Source organism: Balaenoptera borealis, assembly GCF_965194805.1.
Source record: "Balaenoptera borealis genome assembly, chromosome: 14".
NCBI classification, from domain to species: Eukaryota; Metazoa; Chordata; class Mammalia; order Artiodactyla; family Balaenopteridae; genus Balaenoptera; species Balaenoptera borealis.
The window spans coordinates 79009061-79028489 of NC_138875.1; the positions used below are offsets into that span (position 1 = coordinate 79009061).

The 19429-nt window shown below is 34.2% G+C and overlaps 1 protein-coding gene across 4 annotated transcripts in view; it reads right to left on the minus strand.

Annotated features, from left to right (window-relative positions):
• Positions 1–19429, minus strand: part of MED13L (mediator complex subunit 13L) — a 291782-nt gene that overhangs the window by 131454 nt on the left and 140899 nt on the right. For all 4 annotated transcript variants that reach the window (XM_082355688.1, XM_082355690.1, XM_082355687.1 and 1 more), the window contains exon 3: positions 6011–6095. In XM_082355688.1, coding sequence (XP_082211814.1) covers positions 6011–6095 — 85 coding nt within the window. The remainder of the gene's footprint in view (positions 1–6010; positions 6096–19429) is intronic.

Here is a 19429-nt window from a genome sequence, read left to right on the forward strand (position 1 = left end):
AAATGGGAATTTATTAATTACTCATTTCCAGCTCCTCTTATCACCTTATTTACCAAAGGACCCTCAATGTTGCAGGATCACATAACCATTTCTTCAACTAGGGCTATACTCTATCACCATTCTCTACTGAATATACTCATCATCTTGAAATCCTTGAACCACCACATCCAAGGACCTTGCTCCTTTGCCCTCTGATAATCACCTCTATTGGATCACAATACTGTAAGGCATTGAAAGCTACTAATTTACAAATATAATGTTACCGTTATCATATAATTCCAATTTTCTCCATGTTATTTTTACTGTACTTTTCCAAATTGAGTATCTTCACTCTAAACACCAACTCTTGGCAAAGAAGAAGCTCTGAGCCAAGGCACTTGACAGCTGTGTCATACACTGCCATGGGTGAACCGGCTGACAACCCATTAGGAAAGCAGCACCAATGGACGACTCCAAAGAGCCATTATGTTTCACAAATATCAAATACCCACAGACTAGAGTCTCCCTAAGTAAGCATGGACCGGACAGAGCGTAACAGCTTCAAGAGACCCATGTAATCTTCCATTGTGTGCAAAGCAATGATTTGCATTTTAGAGGGGGGGAAAAAAAAACACAACAAAACCTTTCCATCAAAATCAGCTGTGTTTAATTTTAAAAACTTAAGAAAATTATAATTAAAGTACACTACCACACATAATGCCAATTTGACAGCATTATGGCAGACATTTTAAGTATTTCTTCAAAGCTACAAAAGCAAGATTTTCATAAGTCCCATATGTGGTGCAAATCACTGAAGCATTAATAAAAACTCTGGGTGATATGAACTGCACACATTTCCTGGATTTGTTTTAAAGCTTTTCAACCAAATGTTTTACTTTATTTAAATAGAGTTACATGAGAAGGATATGGTATATTATGAAAACTATACAAATTATAAAAACATAAGAGTTAATAGCCATTAAATCTGCAATATTAAAAATGCCAAATGAAGAAATTTCTGAAAAAACCTGCAGGTTTTTGTTTTCCAAAATCTATTCACAGCAAAGTGCTTTTCTATTAGTGAGGAGTGTGAGACAACCTAAACTTAAAATACAAAGTGTAACCTTTGACAAGTTCATTAGAAATACATACAAAATCCCATGAAATTGCAAAGACTGATGAAGAACAGTCTGAATAGAGCATTATTTTTAAAAAGAGAAAGAGAGAGAAAGCAGGCACAAAGGGGTGGAGGGGGGGAGTCAAGTCAAATTAGCAGATTCTATAGAAGTAAAAAAACAAAATGGTATTTTATTATTCTGGTCATTTTGCCAAAAAGGGATAATTGATCATTAAGAAAACAGGAAGCACACTACCTTCTCAGAAAAGAGGAAAAATAACCATGATTGTATGATCTAAAACCATAAGACTTAGAAGGCCTACACACTTTCAGATACTGAAATTCTGACTCAGAAATCACAGGTGAAGAAAATACCGTAAGAAGCCAATATGGCTCAAAGGTTTCAAAAACATGTATAAATACACCGATAACTGTGTTTTAGAAACATATCTGTGTTTTTAGTAATATAAACAGCACCTGTTTGGAGTATAGGTTATTAGAAGAGAGAAGACCTCAATTAAGAGGTATGGTAGAGTGTATCCTTTTCTCAAATATGTGCTATCTCTCCCTGTCCCACTGACATCAAGCTTGGCCATGTGACTTTGGTACCTCCCACTGATGGATAACACCTTCTCATCCACTTGACTTTAAGCTTGGTGGTAAATGTCTTGGTCAATGAAATATGAGCAGAGATGGCATGTACCACTTCTGAACAGAAGCTTCAATGAATGTGCTATTATGTATTTTGCCATTGCTCTTTGCTCTTTATCAGGAATCTTTGACAGAGGGTGCCCCAACAGCGTAATTCCTGCCTGGAGGTAAGAGGACATAGAGCAGTGCTGCAGTAAATGACTCACAATGGTCAAGTAGCATGAGCAAGAAATGAACCTCAACTGTCAAAAGACAGTAAGAGCTTTCAAGGTCTTTTGTTACTGCAGCATAACTGAGTCTAACCTGATTGATTAAAGAGGCCACTGCAATACTTCGTGAAACACTTATGAAGTTTTAAAGTAGGTCAGTGGCAATCAAAATGAAGAGAACTGAGCTGACTAGAGGAATATCTGGAAGGCTGGAGGAAAGGGGTGCGGATATATAGTAATAATATATAAAGATATATAGTAATATATAGTAAGAACCACAAACAAGGAAAAATAAATAACTTAGGGGACCAAGATGGTAAACAGGCCACCCCATGGAAGTAGGATTAGATGAATTATATATGACCCCCAAAGAACAAAATCAAGGTAAAGAAAAGAAAACTACAGGGAGACAGACTTCTGCTCGGCATAAGAAAGACTTTCTAACAGTGAGTATTCTCAGAAGATGAAAAGAACTTTGGAAAGTTCGGCTCACATAATCAGAAGTATTCGAGGAAAGGATGGAGGACCACATAAAAAGGATATTATATTTAGAATGGTATTCCAGAATTATCTGGGTAAACAGACTAACTGACTTTTAATGTTGTGTCCAACCTTGGAAACAGTAATATCAATACTTCTGTTAGCTAATAATAATAGGAGCTAACCATTTATTGAGCTCTCATAATGAGAAAGTTACTGTGCTGAGAAAAACAATCCTTCACCATTTTATAGGAAACTAAGTCAATCTTATCTAAATAGAAATGCAAAGACATAACAGAAAATTGCTGAGAATAAGATAGTAAACTGTATTTCAATAAATTTAGATTGTAAACAGATAAGTAAGTTACAGCAAGTGCTCTAAGCTATGAGAAGAACAAAAGGGCAAGCATGTATTAGCCAACCCAGTTTCTGTTGACAATGAATAAAGAGAGCTAAAAACAATCATGTAAAATGCTTCCCTGTCTCATGAGTAGGGTAATTTTCATTCATAGAACATAGTTACTTAAAGTTTGATGAAAAGACAACATTATTTTAAAGGACAAAAGAACTATTACAAATTTTCAAAAGAATCTCAACTCATCCATTCTAATAGTAGAAAGGGGGCCGAACAGCTTAATTATTCATTATTTTCTAAAAGAAACACTGTTTTGTTCCAAAATAAACTCTTATAGGAGGATTCAAATTAAAATATGCAAAATAATAATTTATGGGGAAAAGGAATTAATAATCATTGAAAATAGGTCAAGTATTATGTGGCAGGCATCATATACAACATCTAACAAAAACTCAAGATGCATAGTATCCTACATGTAATTTAAAGGGCAGTAACTAAGACTTTGTGAGGTTAGGGCAACTGTCCAAATAACAGACCCTGAAATCAAACCAAGGCCCAACCCAAAGTTCTTCTGAACTACCTCAAGCTTTATTGCATGACATACTGCATATGACACAATTAACTTTCTTATAAAATAATAATTCAATCTGACCTAGACTACAGTTTCTATCATAAATTCTGAATACATGAGCACAGAATAAACAAATCTTCTGCATTTCTCTTTTCTCCCAGTTTTTCTGCTCTTTTAATTTTCTTCCAACAAAGAAACATGCTACCATTTAAAACACAAAATACTAAAAAGAATACAATTCAATCACAAATTCATTAATATTTTTCTGAAAAGAATAAATTATGATATAAAAAACAACACAGTGAGCTACAATTTTAAAAAATATGTACTTTGTCCCATATACATTAAAAAATTATTGGGACTTCCCTCGTGGTGCAGTGGTTGAGAATCCGCCTGCCAATGCAGGGGACACGGGTTCGAGCCCTGGTCCAGGGAGATCCCACATGTTGCAGAGCAACTAAGCCCGTGTGCCACAACTACTGAGCCTGCGCTCTAGAGCCCGCGAGCCACAACTACTGAGCCCACGAGCCACAACTACTGAAGCCCATGCACCTAGAGCCCGTGCTCCGCAACAAGAGAAGCCACCGCAATGAGAAGCCCGCGCACCACAATGAGTAGCCCCTGCTCGCCGCAACTAGAGAAAGCCTGCGTGCAGCAATGAAGACCCAACGCAGCCAAAAATAAAATTACTTAATTAATTAATTTTTAAAAATTATGTTAAAAGGACTGTGTTTAAAGGTACATTAATTACTATACAGATATAAGAGCTTTATTCTGGCACAGAATTATGGAAATAGTAAATTTTCCACATTTTCCTAAAGGGACTTTGTGTATACTTGTGTTTTGTTTTGTTTTGCAATGGGAGAAAGAACTGCCAAATATCTGGCATATTTAAGAGTACTCAACTCTTAAAATCAATGCTTCTAAAATATACTGCCTTAGTAACAGATAGCCTCTAGGTCTACTCCAAATCACAGAAGTAGGAACAAAAGTTCAGAATGAAAAATAGATAAATTTGGTGGGAAAGGTCTTTCTGAGTGACCTAAATTATGACAACTTATTAACTGTAAGTTAAGAATCCTAAGCAGTGATATTGCAGTGATATTACCCTAGATAATAGCTTGGATAAGAAACCTAAAAGTACTAGAATGTCCTTCCAGTTTTGATCACCTAAAAGAACTATATATAAACTCAGGGAAGGAAGTACAAAGTTTTTCCCATAGAAATTCTTAAATAATCCATCCTTTTTCATCTATGCATCCCCTTAAAACACCATCCAGAGCCTGGGACATATTGTTATGCCAGCAAGTAAGGAGGTGCTCAAACAATGATGAGGACAGGTCAAAAAACCACAGGAGCCATCATGAAGGGGCTTCCGGCCGGCTGAATCTGCAAGAACTTAGGCATCAAATTAAATGATAGTGATAAATTATAATTCACTGAGTAGAACAGGAATTCCTCTTTTACAAATTTATATAGATAGAAAGATTAAGGGAGAGAGAGAAATACATAAATCCATGGCAGAAACTGAAAATCTTTTCCTTACAAAAGAATGCCAACTAATAAAAATAGAAGGAATGGTGACACTACAGTCATACAAGTAATAACTGATATAGACGAGGACCACCAATAGAAGCTTAACCAAGTGACTCAGAATTTCATTACAAATGGGATAATTACACAATCTCATTGGATCTGGCCACAAATTACTTATTAATTTCAAAGACAGAAATAACAAAGATCATAGTTACTTATTAATCTACAGTGGAGAACCTTGGCAGAACACCACTCACGAGAGGGATCAATGTTAATAATCATCAATAATGAGAGGCTCAACAAATGGGCCTCCTCTTCCGATACACTGAGAAGGACACAACATAATTTCTATGGTACTCCTATTGAAAAAACATAAACTAAATCTAATCATGAGGAAACTATCTCAAATTGAGGTACATTATATAAAACACATGGCCTGAACTCATCCAAAATGTCAATGTTGAGAAAGAGAAAGAAAGGTTAAGGAACTCTTCTAGATTTAAAATGACATGAGAACTAAATATAATGCATCATTACAGACTAACCTTGGGGGAGGGAGGTTAAGCTAAAAGAACGTAACTGGGACAAATGGTAACATCTGAGTTGAACTATGGATTAGATAATGGCATTTTAGCAAGGTTTTATTTCCTAATTTTCATAATTGTACTGGGCTTATATGAGAGGATGTCCTTGCCCTTAGGAAATGCACACCTAAATACTTCGGAGTTACAGAAAAAGAATCTCAAGTGTGTAAATGACTCTCAGGCGTATGAGGGAATAAATCTGAATGCACACACATGCACACACATGATTCACACTGGGTGCAAAAGCGGGGTGGGTGAGAGGGTGAGGAATCACACAAATTATAAAGCAAACTGGGCAAAAGAAAAACTGTTAGTGAAGCTGTGTGAAAGGATATATGGAGTACTTTGTGCCACTCCTAGAAATTCTCTAAGTTTGAAATTGTATCAATATAAAAAGAAAGGAGAAGTTTATATACATTTTTATAAAGTTGTATGTGAAAGTGTTTTCAGAATTACAGGAAACCCTCTGAGTATCTAGCATTATACTTGAGTGTGTCAAAACCACCATGATGATATTCCTTCTCTTACCTTTCTAACAGATTGTGGATCGCTTTGAAGAGCAGCGTCCGACATTCGTAGGAAAGGCCATTTTCCCAGAGTCCTTCTTCCACAACTGAAAATAAAACAAAACAAAGCAAAACAAAAAAATGAACCAGTAAGCAGGGCATCCAAATAAAAATAAAAGAAACTTTAAAAATATTTTTCTAAAGCAAAGTTAATGAGCTAATTTAAGTAGATTAAATCGCACTGAAACACAGAAAAGAAGTTAAATACTTGCCCAAAGTCATAAAATACTTATGTACAGAAGGGAATAATGTGTTTTGATTTTAAAGTTATTGAAATATAGGCATGGTACAATCCCCCCCACATAAAGGTCTTACCAACCTGTCTCTTCAAAGTTTGAAATCATCCAAAATTCTCAAATTAATCTTTCTTCCTAATAAGTGTCACAAAGACTAATTTTGTTATTAAAGTTCTATTTAAAGTAACAAAATGTCACAAATTAATACAAAGGTTATCATGTATTTTAAGAGAGAAAACCAGGAAAAAATATCCAAAAATGACATTACACAAATTTCTTTAAATGTTTTGAAAGCAGTATATGAATAGGATTTTAAGGACATGATTTTAGGGAGAATGTCAGAAAATTAAATCTTAATATAACATCAAATTTAGTTCCTGAACTCATGATTTCATTAATGTTTAACATTTTGGGAAGTATCATATTTGCCTTTGAAATATGTTGTAGCATTACTTAGAGCCACAAGTAACGCTAACACAAGAGAATCCAACAGACTAACAATGCCTCATGTATTCCTAACGTTCTTTTCATATGTAAAAATTATAAAATGCCCTAGAGAAGATAGCTAATTTTCTTCTAAACTATATTAGTTCATTTCAACACAGCAAAAAATTGAAAGGATGCAAACGACATTTGCAGAAGAAAATTTCCTCTGCCTTTTACTTGGTGTCTTGACAAAAGTACTCACCAGAGAAAATGTTGACAGAGAATTGAAACACATGTTAAATCCACAACGCATTTTTAATGCATTTACCACACCAACTGACATCTCAAAATGCATCTCTCCTTATTTTCCAATCAGAAAGAATTCAAAAGAGTGTACTTAACATTTAAGGGTTTTCTCTACAGGACTTTTTTTAAATGATAAAACTGGATAAATATTTTTTTTCTTGGGATGTCAGATAACTCTTTATCTTCCTGACTATGTGGCTAATCATGACCTACCAAATTTTTCCAAATTAACCTTTGTCAGAGACATTTTATATTATTTATAACTAGAGAAATGGAAATAAAGTACAGCAAATAAGCAAACATTCCTGCTATCAATACATTATCTCTGTTCAGACAAAACATCCAAAATTTTTCTACAGTCCTCTAAAGGCATCATGAGTCTCTATTTTCACACATTTATCTTTGGGGGTAGAGTTTTCCTGAGTGAGAAAGCAAGCTAACATTTCAATAAAAGGAACATCCCATATTAATTTCCTTTTATTTCCTAATGTAAGCTAAAAATTCCTAAAACTTTATCAACATTCAAAGTCCAACTCTTCTGAATTACTCTTCAAATCAGTCACCAGTAACAGTTTTTTCTACATATTAGTCTTTTGTGCCATAAAGAGTACTGGTGATGCAGTATTTAATGAAAAAAGTGTCCCATTCATCTTTCCAAGATTTTCTTCCAAGTTGGTGACACCTATTCTGCATATTAAAAAAAAAAACTTTTATCATTAAAACCTTCAAACATACTTTAATATAGAATAACAGGCCTCAAATAAATTCCTAAACCAAATTATCAACATTGTGTCATCTGCTTAACCACCCTGCTTTCTTTTTTCTTTTTGTTTTTCTTGATACATTCTGAGGCAAATCCCACTCCCAAGTACTTCATTATATATCAAATCAGAATCTAAACAAGGTCTATCAATTACCTCTCAAGTTATATCTCTTAAGTCTCCTTAATCTGCAACAACTCATCTCCTCTTTTCAAACATGGCATTTATTTACTGAAGAAACCAGGTTAGTTGTTTTATAGAATACCTCACATTCTCATCTGATTGTTTCCTCATGATATTATTTTTTAATGTTGGCGCTACTTTGACCTTAACAGAAGATGTCAAAGGAAAGTTCTCAAACAACAGAGCTCTATTTCTTCCTCAAATGATCCTCAAATAATTTGTTAACTGAAATGTTGAAGGGTTATATAGCTGTCTAGACATGCAATGTGGAATACTAAACAAACGTGAGCATGCACAGGCAATGCCAATTACATCACTGTCTTAAGATACCATTATGATTTTATCCTGACTTTAACAATTTTTAAAATAGGTCTTAGAAATTTTTTCTTGAAAAAAAATCTTAAAAGAGCAATTACAAAAAACCTACAACAAACATCGTACTTATGGTTAAAACCCTGAATATTCTCTCCTAATATCAAAAACAAAGCAAGGATGTCTGCTCTTACCACTCTTATTCCACATTACAGTGGAGGTCTCAGCCAGTACAAGAAAAAGAAGTACCAGGCATACTAACTGGAATGGAAGAAATGAAATGATCTTTTTTTTGCAGATAACATGACTATTAGAAAGTCCTAAAGAATTAACAAAAAAAAAGCTATTAGAACTAAAACTGAGTTTAAGTCAGTTAAGGTCAACAGACACAAAACAATCATATTTCTATAAACTGTAATGAATAATTAGAAAATTTTAAAAATTTGAGTACCACTTATAACAGCACCAAAACCCATGAAATCCTTGGATCTAAATCTTACAGTTGGGAGACTTACACCAACTGATTTCCAGATTTACTATAAAGCTAGAATAAACAAAACAATATGGTACACTACAGAAAGGATAGATACACAGATCAACAGAACAGAATAGAGAGTCCAGATATAGACCCACAAATATATGGTCAACTGATTTTCAACACAGCTTGCAAAGGCAATACAGTGGAGAAAGAACAGTCTTTTCAACAAATGGTGCTGGATTTAATGAATATCTCAATGTAAAAAAATCAGCCTCAAACCCTACCTCACACCATATAGAAAACCTCAAAAGGGATCAGAAAACAAAATGCAAAACCTGAAACTATAAAACTGTGAAAATATAGGAGAAACCTTTTATAAGCTTAGGTTAATCGAAGACTTCAAAGATACGACACCAAAAGCATGATCCATAAATAAAAACTGTTAAAAAGAGCTTCATCAGTATGAAGAACTCAGTTCCTTAAAAAGCACGCAAAAGTTACATTAAGCTATGGAGAAGATAAGCCACGGATGGGGGAAAAGCAGTTACAAATCACATATCTGACAAGGACTTGTATTCAGAAGATGCTATTCTTGAGAAAAAGCCCTAAACACCACAAATTAAAAAAAAAAAATTTCTAGAGAATGGACAAAAGATTTAACAGATACTTCACCAAAGAAGATACATGAATGGCAAATAAAAACATGAAAATATGCTCAAAACATCACTAGTCATTAAGGAAATGCAAATTAAAATCACAGTAAGATAACACCCATTAGAATGGCTTAAAAGAAAAACTGAAAATACTAAGTGCTAGTGAGCACACAGAGTAACTAGAATTGTCCTAAACTGCTAACGGAAATGCAAAATTCGTACAGTCACTGTGGAAAAGCTGACTTTGGCAATTTTTCTAAAGTTACACTTTACATACAGCCCAGCGATATCCTTCCTAAGTATATATTCAAGTAGAATAAGAACTTAGGTTCACATGAAAAACTGCAGCAAATGTTTTTACTTGGTTTTTTTTCCCCCCATAATTGACAAAAACTGGAAACAGTTGTCTCTCAACTGGGGAAAGGACAAACAGTGGAAAATCCATATAACGGGATACTATTCAGAAATAAAAGGAACTACTGATACTCAAAACATGAATGAATGTCATTATGCTAAGTGAAAAAAGCCATACTCTAAAGACCACATGCTATATGATTTCATGCACATAACATTCCTGCAAAGGTAAACGAGGTAATGTAAACTGCTCAATGGTTTCCAGGGATGGGGGTGGTTGGAGGAGGGCTGATAACAAAGGGACATGAGAAATTGGGGCAAGGGGTGGATGGAGGTTGGGGGGGGCAGCTTCTGGATTATGCTTACACTGATTTTTTGAAATACATTTTTAGTGCTAAAAATGAGAACAGGGTGTGAATTAAAAGGACTCCTATTCTAAATATGTATTCTAAACATAATTGTTTTTACCCAAAGGTTTGGTGTCTATTTGGTTAACCTTCACTCATAAATTATTAAAAGCAAAAAGCAAAAAAACAGCTTAAGCAAAAAGAGACCGCAGACCCGACCACAGTGTTCCTCCCCAACAACACAATATACTGTTATTTATATTATGTACTTTATGTTAATTACTATAAATAATACAAATAGAACAAAGTAATTCAGGAAAATATTTTTGTTTTTTAAATATTAAAAATTAATTTGAAAAAGGACTTTTATTAATATTATTAAATAATTAATTAAATTCTTATATCTTCCTCATATAGTATTACAAAGTTTAGGAACCAATGTAATAGAAAACAGGGAAGAAAGTAATTACATGAAGTAAAACAGATCCCACTACATTAAGCTCTTGTTTAAGAAAAGTATACTAAAGGTGAAAAAAATAGAAAATTATGAATTATCCTGTAAGTTAACCAGTAAAATTTTAAATAAGTCAGTAGAGGTAATTAAAAAGGATACAGTGTTTGGACTTCATATAAACATTTAAATTTCATAAGTTACATATTTTATTAAAGATTTGAAAGCAGTCAGTAATTTACTAGAAGTCAACAACTGTGATCCAAGATTAACCACTCTAATAAATACTATTATTTAAGCGATGGATTTAAGGATAATGCATTAACATGCTAACCCTTTTAATTTACTATCTGTATATAGCAAATAAACTTGTGGAAAGGAACATAAGTCAGACCATACTTTATTTCTTATCTATTTCACATAAAAAATTTCCAGAAATACAAGAGTGATGTATATTTCAATGAATCTCTAAAATTCCAAAATAAGTTAAATCTAGAATGACATTTTTGGAGTCTAATAATAGATATTTGGCCGATAATCACTGTCCAACAGTTCTTGGCTGCGTTATACTTCAAGCACCAGGACAGAAATTAGGAATGCTCTCAAAAATCAAATAGAGACTTTGAAAACCACTGTGAGGCAAAATTACTTTAAATACTTTGCAGAACTGCTATCGAATGTTGAAAAGTCTTTTATTTTAAAATAATAAGAAGAAAGTAAAATAACTTAAACAGTCAAGGTTAGTTTTCTACCCAGAAAACAAGCTTTCTCATTTTAGGAGGCTTTATGTACCAAGTTTGAACCAAGCACTACAAATAAATGGAGGGGAGGGGGAGTGCTACTTTCCACCACAACGCTATGAGACAGAGGAAAGGACACAAAACATTCACTTTTGCCACTCAGTACCTGACTTCTTCCCATCATTGCAAATTGCCTATTTCATGAGTTCTGGTTGGGGACGAAGATGGTCAGTCACCCTTAACAGGAGTTGAAAATGCTGATTCTCCTACAATATGGACAAGGATATATATCCTAACTACTAGATGCTCCGGCACCATACTTTGACCATGGATCTAGGGACTCAAAAGGGAGTGGATGGAGAGATCTTTCTGTCAGCACTAAAAACAGAGGCTACAAGATCAAGTTTCCTGAGGTTAAAGTAGCAGAGGTACTGTAGCATCCAGTGCTTGGTGGTGATAGCACCAGTTTCTCATCAGACCAACCTGGAGCACTGATCCTAAAAGTGAATACTCAGTATTCTTTTAACCAACTCCTTTTCTTAGTTTACGACTAAGAACAATGACCAATAGTTTATTCTTATCTCTATTTTATAAATGAAAAAACTAAGGCTTAAAAACCTTAAACTTGCCCAAGGTCACATAACATATTCAAAAATCTAGTTTAAATGTATCTATACTCAACAGCTAATGGGATCAAATGCATTTTATATCTACTTTTATAAATAGTAAATATACAAATTATTCCATTAATTAAACTCCTCAGGGGAAGCAATTTCTTTTCATAACTGCACTGACTAGGACATTTCATATATTCATAAACCTGTTTTGAACTGACTTGTTATTATGTGTGCACATACTTTTCAAATTTCATTGGAATTAGCTTCAATTAAAATCTCCTTATATTCAGTAAAGAGGATTAGTAGCAAAGATGGAATTCAAATCCAACTTTTCTGACTAACGCCCATGCTCTTTCCATTACACCACTTCTCCATAAGGCTTGTGTTGTTAAACTACCCCACCCCCCTTTTATTCTTAGGACTGACTAGAAAGGCAACCTTCAACACTTAAATTTCCCCTTGGATTCACAATTTGCACCTTAAATTATTGTTTTCTAAATAGCTGCAAAGTAACCTTTTCAAAGGTTGAACAAAACTGAAATCACAGAAACAGGTTTTTCAACTAATTTATCTGATACATCCTCCTCCCAAGGTAAAATTTAAACCAACACTTCATTTGCTTCATATTGAGATTTTTCAGAAAGTATCCTATTTGGGGGGGGGGGGGGGCGGGGGGAGGGGAGTCAGGGCGTAGTTGGTCTAGGTTAAGTTTCTATAAATGACATGAGGGGCACTTACTACTTAATTCTCTATCTCCCTTCCAATGTGGACAGAGAAGAAAAGCAACTGCCAAGAAGTTTTACAAGAAGGCCAGCAGGTGCAGGGCCCTATCCTTATGAAACCTACAATCTCCCCAGGGCATAACTGTCTTCATCTTTAAAAGAAAAGAAAAAAAAAAAGCCTTTCTAATTCTTTTGATCTTTCAAGTTTCAACTTAAATGTTTATCAACTCCTTAAGATTATAAATTAGCAAGAAAACTATCTCTATAGTGTATACTTAGGTATAATGGAAAATTTTTTCTAAAACTTTGTTAATAGTCTCAGGAAATAAAAGCACCAAGAGAAGTAAAATGAATGTACAATAAATGACTGGCAAAACTCAACCAAAATAAATTCCTAAATTAAAACTTTCTCTTGATGTTATGTGGTCAATTATAGCCAGACTGAAACTGAAAAATAAAACTAAGTACTACCACAGCTGCCTACTTAAAAAGAAAAACTATTTTGGCACTAAAGTTACCTCACTTAAATTGCAAAAGCTATAATCAGAATTTGTTTAAATGGCTCTTATTTAACCTTTTTTAATACAGTAATCCTCATAATCAAATATTTAAACTGCAAAAGTATTATATAAATGTTTTCTTTTAGCAGAGAGACAGTGTTTTAGAAAGGAAAATTTAAATAGCAGTCTAATTACTGCTTAGTTCCCAAATAATTTTTCAAAATCATCACAAATTGTAATACAACTTCTTTCAACTTTGCGAAACATGGCTCCTTGCAGAACTAATAAGCTTCTCTGAAAGAAAAATCATATAAAAGGTTCAGGAAAAAAAGTCAATATGGCAAAATATCAAAGCAGCATATACTTCAATGATTTTGTGTTTCCCAGCAGAGATCATGGAAAGATATCTTTTCCAATTCGACAAATGAAACTGACATACTTTACTTGAAGGGGAAAAAAATGGGAAGAGGGAGAATGGAATAGGGTAGGGAGGAGCATAAAGATTGTGAAACCTTCAAGAAATTCAAGCTCATGGTTTTAGAATTCAGGTCACCATGCCTTACACAGTTTAAAAGTAGAATTACTTTCAAAGAATACATATTTCCTCTGAGCTATGATACATATTTCCTTTTAATGTATCATATTGCAGCAACAGCTGAAATGAACGTCTAGACATCAAAAACACTTCTTGCTCCCACCTACTGCTTTTTTACCTCAGGCATCAAAACTAATGAAACCTATTATCCAGAACATTGAGTTCAGTAACCACATTGGCCATTGCAAATACTGGAGGGGGGAGGGACACTTTCAGGGATGGCACTCCTTATTCAGCCATTAAAATTACTGAAAATCAAATTGTACTCCAAACTCCAGAAACACAAATAGATTAAAGCAAGGCACATGAAACGAGGAGATTATTTGCCAGTTAGATTTCAGTGACAAAATGCTAAAGATACTGCAGCTCTGAATCCAGGATTTATAATTTTCCCACTGCCTTTGTGTTCAACCTTTATCTGCAATATATAAAGCCCACTAGTTTTGTTTTTATTTAAGTATTAAACCTACTACCTAGGAATTGTACTAAGCAAATATTATAATAACATTTATCAATTTATCATTTATCCATTTAATTTTAAGGGTTGCAACAAATGAAATATTTTAAAGATAAATATATAGAGATTTTTGAAGTGTCTGCTTTCTTTTCTTTTTTTTAATTGGGGTATAGTTGATATACAGTGCCTTCTTAAAACTGACTTACAAAAAAATTGAGTAACAAAGTAGCATACTGCTATGTTAATTCTGAAATACAGCATTATACCCATAAAAAATCCAATTACATAACAACACTATTGATTGATCACAGTTACGTTGCCATCGACTGCCTTGTAAAATCTATATTTGAGGTCATTAATAACTAAATGGACTGACTTATTACTTAATTCAAATTCAACCCACTTAGAGTTCTGATTTCCTTGATTGGCTTGTGGGTGTAGAATATTTGGTATCAGTTAACAAATCTATGTTGAAACGGATTTTAACTATCCCAATGTCAATTCATCAATCAAATAAGAATTAGAGATAGAAGATATATATATATCAAAATGCTCCATTTGTTTTGACCTATTTGCCACTTTAAATGATTATGAACGTTGACAATATTCATCAGACAGAAGCACCGTTGTAATTCAAAATTTTAACAGTATAATGTCTAACTAAGGAATCTCTAACAGCATGAGTTCTCTGCCAGTTGCAGGATAACCAGAATTTTAATGACGGTTTCTACACAGCACTGTAGCAGTTGAGACATGACCCAAGTTAGCATTTCAATGGATCACAGGACTCCATGTAAAGCCACTAAACTTTAAATTGAAGGAGACCATAAAACTAAATTTCTAGATAAATTGAACAAGACCTTCAAAAGATAACTGCTACAGAAAACAGTCAGGCTGCAGTGTTACTTTAATAGTCACACAGTGAAAAAGAAATCTTGCACAATGGCTGTTACTGACTTCTAAGAACTAAACTTGCCCCTATTTGCTACTCTTTTCAAAGATTTTTAAGTAATTATTACTTTTTACCCTTTCAAGCTATTAATATGCTCTTAATTTCGTTAATAATACACGTAAACGAATAAAGGCCTAGAGGGACAGCCATCAAAATTAAGTTATCTTTGGTTGCTGGAATAATTATTATTTTCTTCTTTACCTCTTTGTGTACGTTACGAGATTTTCTTCAATGAACATGTTCCTTTAAAAAGATATATCATATTTGAAATAGATTTTTTAAAATAAGGCTACTATTATTTATTAAACAGCCACATGCTTTAAAAAAAAATAATGCTCTGTGTTCATAAATTACAAGAAAGATCAACATTCTTAGGACAGGAATCACCACAGGAGAAAATTAAATTTTGAAAGAGGAGGAAAACCAGATATGTGATTCAGGTAGAACGTTTATATTTAAATCCGTCAACACTGCAAAACAAACATTTTATAAACTTCCTCTAAGACAATGACTTTAATCAAGATGACTCAACTACTGATTTCAAGATTGGCACAATTGAGCAGTAAAAATTAAAAATACTTCCTTCCACTCTTCAGACACAACCTGATTTGAAACACAACACACAACACACTCACACACCAGACTGCTACTAAAATTCTGACAGAGCAAGTCCCCAGATTGCCTTTTACACTAAAGCTCAAACAGTTGTCTGTCACTGCTCTTACAGTGAGTAATCCTTGCAGCTGTAACTGTTTGAAATGCAGCTGTCTCGTTGGCATTCTCTCCCCACCCCCACTCATCCAGCATTTCTGTTCTTGCTACAATAATCTTACAGAGCATTTTACAGGAGGCTTAGCCCTGGCTGAGGGCACTCTACGGCATGACCGAGAGAACATGGAAACACGATTCATTAGACACGCCTGGAGTGATAACAATGGTGCTGCTTCTTGCTGCCTTTCATTTCGTACATCAGGCTGAGACTAATGCATTCTCGTTACACAACAAGCACATTTATAGACAGGAAAAAACTGTAATCACCTTTGATTAAGAGACAGCATATTTTTCCTATATGAGCCGCCAGCCATACTGACAGAGTAATTATTTTTTAACTGACAGGTTAAAATAGCAAATGTAGCAAAAATAACATCTGCCTGAGGGGGAGGGGAAGGGGAGGGGAAGGGGAGGGGCTGGGAGGGGGAGGGGCTGGGGAGGGGAGGGGAAGGGAGGGGAAGGGAGGGGAGGGACTGGGGAGGGGAGATGACTACTATGAAGACTTCGCACACAGAGGTTTCTTAGATCAGGCTCAGTGTCATATCCTTGAGACCTGGTGGGTACCGTGGCTTATATTTAAGCTACACAGTCTATGACAAATAGAACAGGCCCTTATCAAGCAATCTCATTCTATACACCTAATTCTTTACAGGTAAAAATTACAGAATGTCTTTGGTCACTTCATGTGTAATTATTACTGACCTCCCTCTTTCCACTTCTTTCACCACAGGACTACAGAATTCAACAGTAGTATTAATCCTCTTCTCTTTTTCCATTATTCTACTTTTACTACAAAATAATTTATCCTCTTTTACATAAAATGCTAGGTCAAAACAGAAAACCTGCTTCCTATTTAAAGTAAAATAGCAAAAAATGTAATTTTGATTAAAAACAGGAATATAGAATAATTATTTTATATCACCCAGCTTCCTCAATCACTGCACCCAACAAAGGTTTGAATTATAAATTTAAAAGACCTAATTTAAACTGAAAAAAGTCATAAGCCACATTATACTGACAACATGTAAAGTCAATTTTCTTACAGGATTTTTCTTACTTCTCCATATAACCCATACAATTGCAGTCTTTTGTGGGTTCATTATGTATGTTGCTGGATTATTATTTATGGGGAGTTTGATAGTTGACATAAAAAATATATTTATTAGCCAGGAATTGAAAGTTTATACGTTAAACCAAAATATTGGAAAGTATTTTTTTCAAGGTTAGCAGACTATATAATTAAACATTTTTAAAAAGATGGTTAGTCTCTCTTTTAAGCTTTCTATAACACTACTCTATTTTACACCAAGAATGTGCTACAAAACTACCAAAACAATTTGTACATGTGAACATTTGTTAAAACAGTAAAGAACCAAAAGTGAGCAAATAAAGTCTGGTTCACTAAACCTTGAGTCCTAAAAATAGCCTTTTTAAAAAATGGTTATGTAGAGCAAATGAGTTTTTGTAAAACAGCAAAATGCTTAAGCAATTTTTAGCTGTTGGATTTTAGAGTTTACTGACCTGAGCTACCACACCAGGCTAAAAACTAGGAAATTTGCTGCCTATCTTTAATGTTTCTGTAAGAGGACCACTGACCCCTAATACGCATTTAAACACAGTGTGTTTTGAAGAGAAGTCTGATGTGCACCACACTATGTTAGAATTACACGTTTAAAATTTTTATCATCTGGCATAAAATAACATCTACTATAGAAGATAACATCTATACAATTTCTACTCTATAAGTGCCCAAGTCTTGCCTCCCTTATTTTGGTCTTTTTTACTGTAAAAAAGCATGACTCCCCCCAAACTAATCAAATTACTTCCACAAGCTTTCCCGGCCTGTTTTATGCTTGGAAAATATAAAATTAACCACCAATATCAAATATGTCACCACAAACATTATTTTTAAAAATCCAGTATAAATGAATTCTTACTTTAATAAATAACTTGTTGGTTTACATATGAATTTCCATTATATTAACCCAGCTCTGAGAAGAATCTCAAATCATTATTTTTCACTTTTATAAGGTGGAATGTATAATTCTCCCCTGAAGTCTTCAAAGTTAATTTATGCTTAAAAAAATTTTTTTAAACAACCTATTAGAAAGCAATAAAAGCTTCTCAAAACTTTAAATTGAAACATATCCAGAAAGACGTTGTCTTTATTCCAAAACTTTTGACAAACTTTTAAACAGTTTCCAACTCATAAGCGAAAAAATTTATAAATGACCTAAATATTCCAACACTGCCAACATTTTTACTTCATGTAGGTGTTTCAACACTAAAAGATTCCTTTGCAATAACACGCTTCAATTACAAAATTTACAAGTGCTTTGGGAAATGAAGATCAGTTATTTACACAGTGGTGTGAGTGAGTTCAATCCTATTTTCTTTCTAAACTTGGCCAGAATGGCATTTTGATTGGAGGGTGGGGTGACCCAGTAATTTTGGATAGGGCACAATCTGGAGCTGGGAAGGGCTGAGTAGGTTCAATAACACAGGAGGCAGTGGTTTAGTCCCTGTGATCCTGGGAGCACGATATCCTGTGGAAGAGCCCCAGCAAGTTTCTGGTCTTTTCCACCTCCACATTTAAAGTAGTATGGCTACAGTTTTATCCAGTTATAAATAATGGAGTTCTGCTGAGGGTTCGTTTGAAAACATAAATAAGTACAAAGAGTTTGTAAAGAGGACAGAACTTGCAAACCACTGGAAAAGGAAAAGGAGTAAATAGGACCAGAAACCCACAAAGCCTGGGTCACTCCCTAGCACTAACACTCCCCGGCGCCGCTGCTTCCTTCACAGTTATCTCCACTTTCCTTGAGATTCTTTCCAGCTCGGCAACTGCATGATTCTAACTATGTGCTCTAGAAGGTGGGAAAGCCTTCCAAGACAGATGGTGAGGACTTCAAATACAGAGTCAATTCCTACCCAATCCACTGGTTCTCATCACAAAACCCAGTAGACAACTCAACACTAAAGTTAAGCATTACTGGTTAAATCAGTTTATATAGACTAGCCTTAGAATCTATCTACTGGTTAGAACAGGTTTTTCATGGGGGAAAAAAATACGTATCTTCCAAATAATTCACTTATAAATGACCTTTTGGAAAACACGGTATTAATACTTACTTTGTCAACTGGTGTTTGCCCATGTTGAGTCTCCTTTCCAGTTTTTAAAACCAGCTATTAAAACTACAACAATTAAGTTACCTTAATGAGCATTTATTACTGAAAGGAAAAGGAGAGAGTTTTGATAGTGAAGAAGAAAGTCAGGAAGCTTCTGGGGTGCCTGTAAAATTTCTCAGGAGCTATATATTAGATGTTTGTTGTAGAATAATTCGTTTATTTTGAATGTAATTCTCTATCATAGCTCACAATTTTAAAGCTTGCTTTCAACTATGCTCCAGAAACAAAAAATATATATGGAATAATACAAGGTTAAAATTCAACTGTATATATACTATAATCACAACTTTTAAGATGCATGTTCAAATATCTTGTAATGGAATAAACAAAA